Here is a 12,126-nt window from a genome sequence, read left to right as displayed (position 1 = left end):
GTGTGATTTTGGTGATATTCTCTAATAATGTCGGATCGCAGATCGTTAAAACAACACTTATCTACCATACTATCGCAGATGATATATACTTTATATCGTGCACCTAAAAAACTTGAGCACTTGAGTAAAGGTATTTTGATTTGCAGACGCCTAACAACTGATTCGTCAAACCTGCTTTCCTGCAGTCGTGTTCTTCCCATTTGATTTTGTTGTAAGTAACTGAACGTTAACTTTACTGGAAAATGATTTGACTGGTAATTTATTTGTTGGACACTTCCATGCATCTTTTACAGTTTTTGACCATTCATATTTTGGTACAAACTAGTCTACGTTGTATTATTATTGATGTAAGGATATTTTTTATTAAAAATCTAAAAGCTAAGTTACGTATTTAGTAAAAGTACGTACGTACGTACTAAGGTGAAGTACGTAGTGAATTACGTAGTGCAGTACGTACTGCGCGTAGGGGGATTAGCTCAGATGGTAGAGCGCTCGCTTAGCATGCGAGAGGTAGCGGGATCGATGCCCGCATCCTCCAAATCTTTTCAAACCGCGCGTTATTAAGAAATTAAATTGAAGTATAAAAAGGGATTACACGCACTGAATTATATATTTAAACAATATATACATCAAATGTTGAATATCACTATAAAAACGTGATCAAATTTTGCTATAATTTCCCAAAAAATAAAATCGACAACGAGTACATATTAAATGAGTCAATTTTTAAGGATTTATTAATGGTTTACACGCACTGATCTATAAATGACTGGATCAATCATCGCGTTCTAAACTGCCAAAACAGGTGGTGAAGCCACCGGAAGTGTTTGATCCGTCATTTTACTAATCCCTACCGCCAGAGAGCACCATTGAGTCACATGCAAACCACTGATTTAAAGCGAATCAGTCAAACTGAATTAATTGTTATGTGTATGTAAATTAATTTGACTTCAGATGTTATCTGCAATGCTTATGGTGTTTTTAGGCAGGATAAAAGATATATTTAAACCGTTTAGGTGGATGTGTCTGCTGTGCACTGACAACACAGGTAACTGATCAAACACAAAATATAGTCAATTTCTTTATGAACATAATTATTCAGGAATTATTAAACATGAACCTATTAGTATCAGAAATTGATCCGAATATACAATTCATAACACACTGAAATGAAAAGCTTAACTTACCATCAAGAAATAAAGCTTCATGTTCATACTGTATGTAGTCAGTTATTTATCTGAATAAATTATGATGTGTATATTTTTACTATCCTGATCTATTTCAGACTGTTTACTGTTATGTTTACTAGCATTACCGTTTCCATGTAAAATGTTGTATGTTGAATCAATAATTAATATAACCACAATTTATGCAATACATAAATACATGATGCTGTTTTTGTTCATAATTTTTTCATGGAATTTGCTAATTTATATTTGATTAATATGAGTTAATTTAGACATAATGCGTTGTTTTTCAGAGATTCAGAGTTTTTTTTTTTTTTAAAGATGCAATCCATGCAATCCATTAGGAATTTTGTGAGGACATATATATATGCTTTTTTTTTTTTAAGTACTCCTACAGGCACAATACGTCACAACACCAGGTAATAATTCTCACAAGCTGTTTATTTATAATGCACATACTGGATAGATGAGGGCTCTCATTCCACTTATATAGGCCCCGATGCTTATTTATTGCTTTATATTTTAAATGGCACAAAAATAGAAATACACATTTCTGCCATGCAAACCTACCACTGACAAGTTTATACAAAACAGGACAAAGCAGGGGCTTCACTAATACAGAGGAACATCCACGGCAATAAGATGAACAGCAGAAAGTGAGACGATAAAAAACGAGAGTACAAAATAATGGTCGTAAAAAAGGACACCACCACACAGTGATAGATGGGCCAGAACACGTCCGATAACATTCACATGCAAGTAGTGCTTCAGTAAACAACTAGAACAAACATAACAGACTGCATTCCCAGAATGCTGTGCAAATAATCTCCATCACCTCCTTCATTTGTCATGAATGCATCACTTCCGTGCGTTCACAACACTTGAGCATCTCGGCCACCAAACACATTAATCTGACTTCCCACGACCCGCAGAACTGTCCTTCCTTCGCTATCTCTCCGGTGAGACTTTATCATGAGTTCAGCCGATACTGTGACCATAAAAAGTGACCATGACGGATCAGATGATATGCTGAAAAAAGGAAGTCAGAGTCATTTTGGTGATGCAATATATCGCCCATTATATTTTCTTTTTGTCTTCATATTTTACACATCCACTTTTGCAGATTCTCGTACATAACATGGTGTAGTCGTTAGGAGCTAACTCGAATTTAAAACATGCTTCTACAAAAAAAAAAAAAAAGTTTCATCTGCAGATTTGGTCTTGTTTAGGGATCTGTGTCTTTGTGCGTACTGACATCTGACTTTTAAACAACAAGATTGATTATCGCGATTATTTCTGTGGCAATATATTGCACAACAAAAAGTTGTTATCGTGACACGCCTACTAATTATCACGTTCTTCTAACTAACATCATTATCAGACTGTGTGCACACCGGCAAACCAAGAGCCTAGAGATGAGCAAAACCCATGAGGACACATTCACACACAAAATATAGCGTCAGAAATGATCTACTATGTTCCACTGTGATCTAACGTGTCAGTTTGGCATATATATATATATATTCACTTTGATTGCATCATCAGTCAGATGTGAATGCAGACATGCAGCTTTGTGTAATTTACAAATGAATCAGGAAGAGTTTGTGACAGTCCAGCTGGAGTAGCATTTTTCAGTCCGATCAGATGATCCATGTGTCATTACACACACACACACACACACACACACACACACACACACACACACACACACACACACACACACACACAGAAAAAGAGCACCAGCTTGATACAAGAGTCCTCTGATTTGTAACCGAAAGCTCATGGGCAAAAATACACGTACAAAAAAAAATATCGCACTGGATAATTCATGGTGCCAATACACTGAAATCAAGAAAAACACTGAAATATTTAAGCCTACATACATAATAGATTAGTCTGTACACGTATACACACATAGAGCCCAAAGCACACCCTCTAAGAGCATGAATTAGGGCGAAGAGGAGTGTGATGTGGGTGTTGAAATATGACGACCATCTGTGTGGTCTGAGGAAGAGTTCAGTTCTTGATTTCTGTATATATGCATGTATGCAATGCATGTAGTACTGCTGCGATCATGCAACGCGGCACGATTCTCAGTATGAGACACCTCGTGGAAAAGAAAGACAAAAGTCTGAATATCAAACTCAAGGGAACTTGGTAACTCCTTTTAGACGACAGGTGTTTCTTGTTCTTGTCCAGTGGCTGAGGTGGACGCTGATGGACTAGTGTCAGGATGTTGAGATGCTTTAGATGGACTTGGATGAATCCTGCTTGCTGATGAGGACCTCCAGAAGCCGCAGTTTGGCTTTAATGCGCTTGTACTCCTTGTATTCGTCCATCATAGGCACGCGGTCTTCCTTCTGAGCATTCCTGAGGGGGATAATAAACAACAACAACATGCATTTATGTTCGTTTTTAACCACTGGTCATGTCAAGTGAATTTCCTTGTCTTGCAGAGCGTGCAATAAGACACGGCCAAGTTAACGGTTGTTCTACAGAGCTGTGTAACAACTGAGGGTCAAGTGCACTTAGTGTTTACAGTAGCAACCGAGGAGGCTCTTATCACTCAAGTGTGCGATTATGCAACATATCATTGAGAAAATTACAACAACCTGTTAAAACAAGAACATGCAATTACAAGACAGGGTGTTAAAAACATGATTTTTTTTTCTGTTTTACAATGCTGCTGCAAAGTACGATACAGACGATAAGAGAGCGAGGCTGGACAGTGATGACCTACCTGCCATTCTGTTGGTAGAATTCATCTTCAAACTCTCTGATGGTCCTCCTCAGTTTCTTCTTCTCTGCTCTGGCCTTCCACAGCTGCTCCAGGAGCTCGGGCCTGTGGGATACAGGTGCTGATTTATGGAGCTGTTACTCTCCTGATACAAACTTGTGCAGTCGAAACACTCCTGAACGGGATCAGCTCCAGACTTGGTCTCTGCTAAGCTCTATTAAAAGAGCTCATGATGAGAGTGTGACTACCTGATAAAGAGTGGGACTGTGTGTGTACACTTGCATGCACGTAAATCAAGGTGTCATTCATTCTGCCAGTGTAGGTTACACCTTCAACCGAAAACCTGCGGTATTTCAAGCCCTTCAACACTGCTTGAGATTTAAAGGAACAGTTCACCTAAGAATGAAAATATGCTGAAATGTACTCATCCTCAAGGACATCCAAGATGTACATGAGTTGGTTTCTTCATCAGGGTTGTAGAAATGTAGCATTGCATCACTTGCTCACCGATGGATTCTCTGGAGTTAATGGGTGCCGTCAGAATGAGTGTCACAATAATCATCACAATAATCTATTCCCCGTTGTCCTTTCAAACATGTTTACTTTTGTAATCAGGTCTTGAGCTGTGCATATTTCTCTCCGGATTCAGACCAGACAACAGAAAGCAATATTACAGAGAAAGGATTTGCAGTTTGAAGTTAAAAATGTCTTGACGGATTTGTTTCGTACAGACACGCAGCTTTACATTTCACAAGATGTTAACTGATGGACCGGAGTTTACTTGTGGATTATTGTGATGTTTTTATCAGCTGTTTGGACTCTCATTCTGACGGCACCCATTCACTGCAAAGCATCCATTGCTGAGCAAATGCTACATTTCTCCAAATCTGTTACAATGAAGAAACTGAGGGTGAGTACATTTACATTTATGGGTGAACTGTTCCTTTAAATCCATATGACGCAGGATTTCCATTCTACATCCCAGAAAGTGAATCTCAATTCGGCTTTTTTGGTTCACACTCACATCGAGGAGGCGTTCGAACTGGACAGACGCAGATCAAAACTGATCTTCCCAGAGCTGAGGATGTTCTCCTGAGTGGGCGGAGCTACTGGGTCCATGATGATTTCCGAACCCTCGCTAGTCTGCATCTCTGTGTTTTCCTGCTGGCCCCTGCCCTCCTCCTCCTCCTCCTCTTCTTCGATCTCACCGCAGAAGTGGGCAGTTTCGCCCTCGATGATGGGCTGTAGCATCTGATTGCGTCGTTTGCTGGAGGGAGAAGTCTGTGCGAGAGAGAGGAGATCCTAGTTATTCAGCTTCCTCTGTGCTAAATGTCTAGCCAGCGTACCATACAATCCTAAAACAACATTAGATCCCATTACAGCTCAAGAACGCATTAATTATAGGGTTCAGATTGCAAACATTAGATATAAATGATTTATAACACCGAATACTCAAAAGGTTGATGTGGAAGTGGTTAAATAAGAGGAACGGGGTGTCGTACTGTGATAGGGGTGATGCTGACACGGGTGAGCATCTGCTTGACCAGACGATATCTGTCATACAAGGGTTTCACGATCAAGCGCTCCTCTCGGGTCACCTGCAAGGAAAAGACACTTTTGTCAGAGCATTGCATACACGAGGAAGTTTGTGTGTGTGTGTGTGTGTGTGAGAGAGAAAGACACTTACTGGGCGTCCATAAATTCCTTCATAGTACAGAAGGTTCTTCTGCAGTACTGTTTTCTCACCGGCAAGCTGCTCTTTTGTCATTTTCTGTAAAGAGCAAGATAAGTTGTCAAATTGAATCACGGCTGGATAAACTACATGACTTTTAATGTTTAATAAAGAAGTCTCTTCTGCTCATCAAGGCTGGATTTATTGGATCAAAAACAGAAAAAAATTGTAATATTGTGAAATGTTATTACAATTTAGAATAACAATTTATCTGTTTTAATATATTTTAAGATTTAATTTATTCGTGTGATGCAAAGCTGTATTTTCAGCATCATAACTCAGAAGTCATTATCATATGCTGATTTATATTCAATGCTGGAAACATTTGTGCTGCTTAATTTATTTGATTTTTTGGAGGATTCTTTGATAAATATGAAAAGTAAAAAAATAAAACAGCATTTATTTAAAATAGAAATATTTTCTGGCAGTAAATTTTGTATCCTTTCATTTTTTGAAAGAAATTCATGCTTTTACAAAGTGTTACAAAGTGGTAGTAAATTGTTAAAAATGAAAAAAAAATTGTTAAAAAAAAATTCCATGCTGTTCTTTTACATTTTTATTCATCAAAAAATCCAGAAAAAAAAAAGAATCACAGGTTGAGCAGAAGAACAGTTCCTAACATTTTTACTCATAATAATAATAAATCAGAATATTAGAATGATTCCTGACACTGAAAACTGGAGGAATGATGCTGAAAATACAGCTGTGCATCACAGTATATTAAAACAGAAAGATGTTATTTTAAATTGCAATAACATTTCAAAATATTACAGCTTTTTCTGTATTTTTAAAGCAAATAAATGCAGCCTCGATGAGCAGAAGAGACGTCTTTCTTTCTTACTGATCCCAAACTTTTGGGCAGCAGTGTACGCCTCATTACTAGGAGACACACGATGACATAAACAATGTGTTAAATAATTATAGGTTTGATATCCTTGAAGTGGACTGAATCATGGTCTGGAGCTAAAACTGGAGTCTGTGCTTTATTAAAAAACTATTCATTAAAACCCAGCAGCTCAAAATCTATAGACCAGCTCTGAGTTCATCCTAAATCTGTGCACAGGTCACGTAATGCATTCGAGCCATTAGATGTTCCTAATCTAACTTCTGAGATTATATCAGTTTGTAATGCATCAAAGCTGCGTATTAAAGGTTTAAGCAGCTGGAACTCACTCGGACGTCCTCTGGCCAGCCGTCCTCGGCTCTCTTGGTTTGGATGCAGTGCAGAATGAGCTCCAGCGTCTCTTCTCTTGTGGGCCGGTGACCCCGTGCCTCGCTCTCCACAGCGTCCTCGTGAGCCGACTGATCCAGCGTGGATCCAAAGCTCTTGGGCAGAGTGTTACTGCGTGGACGCGTCTGTGGAGTCAGCTCACTCTCAGCCTTGTGTTTGGCATCTGGGGGAGAGAGACGAAAACAAAGACCGATTAAAGAGGCCAGAAGGTTTGCTGGTCGCCGCAGACATTTCGGATGGATTACACCACACCAGCCGAACGAAATACAAGGTCAGTGATCGACCAAATCTCAGCATCACAAAAAAAACTATGAAAAGGCCATCAGTCGTGCACTGATGACCTCACAAAGTACACTATCAGAGGAACAAAGAAGCTTTCGACCCGGAGCCTGTGAGCCCGTGAACCTGATTGTTATTCCTCATAAACATAGACCTCAGATGATTACAGAAGCGGAGACACGTGGGTGAGAGCGTCCCGTAGGGGGACACAGAGAGAGCAGAGAAACTCAAGTCTACTTACTGCTGCTTAAGAGTACTTACAGAAGTGGGGCGCCTGTCTAGAGGCATTGAGGGGGCGTGACAGAGTAAAATGGGGTGTGTTCGGGACGGAGGAAGAGGGCGAGTGGCGTCGGTATGACTGAAGCACAGCCTGGTGCCTCAGGGAACCTTTGGGTAAGAGGTGCTGCTGTCGTCCTGCTGATGCGGGCCGTCCGAGTTGATTTAGTTAAAGAGAAAGAGAGACTTTATACGACAGTGCACCTCTGATGGGGGGGAATCAAATGGAAATGGATGATGGGAAGTGAGGGGGGCCAAACACATTGAGCCGTGGGCTCTCCAGTAGAGTATGAGGGTGGTCCCATGACAGAGAGAGCCCCAGAGTCTCTACAGAGATGCAGTGTAAGGTGCACTTCTCCAGACCGAGACTGCCCAATAACATCAGATATCACTCCTCCGGCCCACACAGACACTCTCACCTTTGAGCTGCTTGCGGATTTTGGTCAGGTCGGTCATCCACTTCAGCACCTTCGGATCAGCGGCCTTTTCAGCGTGAGACGGCTGCAACAACAAACAGTGATGTCAGTTAAACTGAGAATGTGCATGACAATATGGATCGTGCCGTTTGTCACAATGCAAAGGTTTTGCTTTATGGCTGAATGAGAGATCTAAATGGTTATTATTTATGTTGCTAGGTAGGGTATGCTCGGAGAAATATAGTGTCGCAGGTCAAAAGTTAAAGAACTAATTAAACTAAATTAACGTAGTACAAACTCTTTATTAATTCCTGTGATGCAAAGAAGTATTTTCAGCATCATTACTCCAGTCTTCAGTGCCACATGATCCTCCAAATATGCTGATTTGCTACTTAGAAAGCATTTGTTATAACTATCAATGGTGAAAACAGTTTTGCACAACTTTTTCACCAATCTTTGATGAATAGAAAGTTTAAAAGAACATAATTTATCTGAAATGGAAAGCATTTTCTGAGTTCTTAATAAGGTTACAAATGCTTTACGTTCCAGCTGAATGCTGTTCTATTCGTCAAATAATCCTGAAGAAAGCTGTATGCAACTGTTTTCAACACTAATAATACTAATAAATGGCTCTTAAGCAGCAAATTAGCTTATTAGAATGATTTCTGAAGGATCATGTGATGCTTCAAAAAATGTAGCTTTGATCACAGAAATAAATTACGTTTTAAACCATATTCAAATAGAAAACATTTATTTCAAATCGTAAAAATATTTCACAATATTACCGTTTTAGGTGTATTTTGGATCAAATAAATGCAGAATCAGTGAGAAAAAAGACCACTTCAAAAACATCCGAGCACTAGTGTATGTATATAATTCTAACCTTGTAGTTTCTCTCTTTTTCAAACTGTTCCTCAAACTGCTTGATCTTCTTCTTGAGGTTCTGGAGTTTCTTGGTGAACTGTTGGGAAACGGGGTCTCCCTTCAGACTGTCTTTGGAAGAGAGGGAAGCACGGCGAGGCCTGAGAGACGTGACACGAGCGTGAGTTTGGCTGTCAGTGTATCTGAGCATTCATAAGTGTCTGTGTTCTCTCTTCTCACCTCCCACAGGGCAAAGCTTTGGTGGAGGATGAGGCATCGTGGTCCTGCTGTAAGAACCGCTGACTGTAGCCAAATTCCAGAAACCGCCGGGCCAGTAATGGTTGAGGATCTTCTTCAAGAGGTGGGGGCATCAAACGGCCAGCCAGCGGAGACAATTGGGCCTCCCCTGACTCGGTCTCTTCTTGCCATGACATGAACACCGGCACAGGGTCTGCCAAAGACACACAGACACATACACTGGCATCAAAAAACCAATATCATCACCATAACACATCAATCCAGAGGTAGAAGTTCACAAAAGGCCTGGGTTGCTTGTGGTATAAACCCAACGTCTAAAGAGGTCAGAGATGCTACATGGAAACCAAAACTTTCTCAGATTGCTTCGTGGAAATGGATGAAATCTGAAACGGGTGAATCTTCTGGGTAATGGTGCACACAGCTGAACGTCATCCACTCAGTCAAGCATTCACACACAGACTCTGAAGCCAAAGTATTTAAATTGTTGCAACATCTGCAGAGACAGCAGCCATTGTTTAAGCCGGGAACCATGCTCCGAGCAGAAGTCACGTTGAGTCGAAAGGGCAGAGAATGTACTGGACCGGAGCCTGCTGTGGAAACTAAGCCGAACAAATGTGCATCGCCTAGATGTCTGACATGGTGGGCGATTAGGAGATTCTGATGGCAGATGGTAAATAGATGGAGTCAGCAGGACCAAATGGGTGCATCTGAGGAGCCGAAGGGTTAGTCAGAGTCTCTGAAACAGAAGGCGTTTACAATCCATTTGACGTCAGAGGTGAATTTGGATTTGAGTGAATAACAGTCTCTGTTAGAATCTGGGGAACAGAGAATTCATGTGGATTGCAAACCAAAATGATACACCTATCATGATAGCTATAACAATTATAACTACGTTAGCAACCAATTGATGATGACGGTCATTTGTATGAAAGCAATCCGTCCTAATTTTGCAGAAGTAAACTGCTTTTGTACAAGTACTCTACAAGTCATCAACCAGTACATTTAATACTCTTACTTTCGTGCAATATGCATTTTCATACTTAAGTCCCTTCTGCGAAATTCCACAGATTTCCCTCCAAAATCAAGGAAGAGGCTCATTTCCATTTAGGCTTCCAAATTGATACTTGACTTGGAAGAAATCGCATTTGGGAAGCAATAAATGCATCCAAAAATGTTGTTAAGGGTGACAACCAAACAACCAAACCCCACACACACACACACACACACACACACACACACACACACACACACACGTAATGCTGTGAATCTATGGCTGAAATACTAATGAGTCATGACTAGCGTTCACTCAGACCACATGAACCATATTAATGATTTACATACATCAAGACATACATGAGAAAACAGAACTGTATATGTTGGTGGTTTATGAGTAATAATGGTTTACTCTGTCTATTTCAGCTCTGTAGTCTCTCTTGAGATTCACAGGGCAGTAAACATTCAACCTCTGTATAAACCACATCCCATCAGTCTCACATGAGCTTGAATATCAAGTGTGTGCTTTCTTCGCCACAAATTGAGCCAAACTGGACGGCAATAATAAATGACACTCCATATTTATTTAATTGGATTATATTTCAAATTTTTAAATCAAACAAACAATATTTTTCAGACCGGGAAAACCTTTTATTATATATTTTTTTTTGCATAGGGGCCAATTTTTTTGCTCACATGGAAACATTAGCTGTCCATACAGTGAGACTTATCATCTTTTATAGAGAAACAATATCAGAGATAGTTACCTTCTTGATCGCTGTCTGAGAGAATGCTTCTGGCTGACTCTGAGGACTCAGTATTAGCGTTCAGGTCACAGTCTCCGGGCTCCTGAGAGTCATTGAAAGACTTTGATTAGATTCTTGCAGTGCAGAAAAACAGACAGAATCCTGGTGCTTTGCCAAAATACTCACACAGGGGATAACATCAGCCTGGTCCATCTGCTCGTCGTCTGGGTAGTTCTCCAGTCTGTGTGAAGATGGAAACAAATGACTATGAACTCCACAGTGAGGCGATGACAACTGTGTGATCTGTTCCCTTCACGCATGTCAATTATAGAGCTCTTTAAATATCTTTCTTGGAAAAAAATCTAGTCATATTAAGTCTATTAATAAGGGCGTAAAACAAGGGAAGACAATTCAAGACGGATGTCAAACTATGGCCAGCTTAAAGCGTATTGAAACTTTACTAGTCACACCCACACATCCCATACAGACTTGCTTATCAGATGTAAAGAGTAACAGGCTTACAAAAGTTATTACGAGATCACAATTTGACATTGCATGCTATTTTTAGCTAGACATTTCTATTATTATTATCCATTAAAAGAACAGAACAATCTCGTAAATGTTATTTTTGGAAGCTTTTCAAATCAGCCTTTTCATTAGAAAGCTGAAGTCCAGAAATATACTCCATGTGAGGACACAAACGCAGATGCGAATGCCTCAGTACATTCAAGCGTGGTGTTTCACGCAAGGTGCGTGCATTCAAGTGTGCCTGGGTTCAAGGGGGAAAATATCTGTGGCACCCAAATGCCCATGCCACTAAAAATATAGTGCATGCATGCATTGTTTTTACTCAACCATGACAGCAGTTAACCTGAAAACTGACAATAAAAGATTTACAATGCATAACTGTGGCACATTCTTGAATGCAACAACATGATATTGAAAGAAGCTAGAAATTTACTGAGAAATCTGCACGAGGAAATTACAAGTGGCACAATTCCAGATGCATGGATTCCTAATGAAATGAGAGGATTCCTCCTCCCAAAAATGTGCAACTCTAATTGTGATCACATCTCAACGCTTCCAATCGAACCTTTCTGTGCCGAGATGCTCAGTGTCCATGCGAGTCTCCGTGTCAAGGTCCATCCCAGAACTTTCTTCCGCGACGGGACTGCCGAGCTGAGAGCCTTGAGATTCCTGCGGGGAAAAGGAGAGTTATTACCAGTTATTGTACTGAAAAAGATAACACGTTTTGACAAATGTTCTCAAAGCCATCAGAACACTCAAAACTATCAAGTTGAGTTTACTGATGACTCAAGGTCGGCAGCTGATGACGTTGAGGAGTGGGAGGAGGAGGGTTTGTGTTGACCAGGTGGTGCTGTCATTCCTCAGGGACGGCTATTAAAAGAA

At 40.2% G+C, this 12,126-nt stretch overlaps 1 protein-coding gene and 1 non-coding gene across 4 annotated transcripts in view; one reads left to right on the top strand and one right to left on the bottom strand.

The window, feature by feature from the left end:
• The first annotated feature begins 465 nt into the window (after nt 1–465).
• Nucleotides 466–538, top strand: trnaa-agc (transfer RNA alanine (anticodon AGC)). The gene has a single exon. It is a non-coding gene; the product is annotated as a tRNA-Ala (tRNA).
• A 1,072-nt stretch (nt 539–1,610) lies between these two features.
• Nucleotides 1,611–12,126, bottom strand: part of LOC128027350 (protein FAM13B-like) — a 45,615-nt gene continuing 35,099 nt past the window's right edge. The window contains exons 11-23 of one of the 3 annotated variants that reach the window (XM_052614892.1): nt 11,810–11,913; nt 10,903–10,957; nt 10,738–10,819; nt 8,960–9,170; nt 8,742–8,880; nt 7,862–7,943; nt 7,428–7,583; nt 6,830–7,050; nt 5,612–5,695; nt 5,427–5,522; nt 4,949–5,205; nt 3,928–4,029; nt 1,611–3,557 (exon numbers count right to left, since the gene is read on the bottom strand). In XM_052614892.1, coding sequence (XP_052470852.1) covers nt 3,434–3,557; nt 3,928–4,029; nt 4,949–5,205; nt 5,427–5,522; nt 5,612–5,695; nt 6,830–7,050; nt 7,428–7,583; nt 7,862–7,943; nt 8,742–8,880; nt 8,960–9,170; nt 10,738–10,819; nt 10,903–10,957; nt 11,810–11,913 — 1,713 coding nt within the window. In that variant the 3' untranslated portion in view covers nt 1,611–3,433. The remainder of the gene's footprint in view (nt 3,558–3,927; nt 4,030–4,948; nt 5,206–5,426; nt 5,523–5,611; nt 5,696–6,829; nt 7,051–7,427; nt 7,584–7,861; nt 7,944–8,741; nt 8,881–8,959; nt 9,171–10,737; nt 10,820–10,902; nt 10,958–11,809; nt 11,914–12,126) is intronic. The other 2 variants (XM_052614893.1, XM_052614894.1) reach the window with 2 other exon arrangements.

Source organism: Carassius gibelio, chromosome A14 (assembly GCF_023724105.1).
Source record: "Carassius gibelio isolate Cgi1373 ecotype wild population from Czech Republic chromosome A14, carGib1.2-hapl.c, whole genome shotgun sequence".
Lineage (NCBI taxonomy): Eukaryota > Metazoa > Chordata > Actinopteri > Cypriniformes > Cyprinidae > Carassius > Carassius gibelio.
This window is presented reverse-complemented; position numbering and strand designations above follow the sequence as displayed.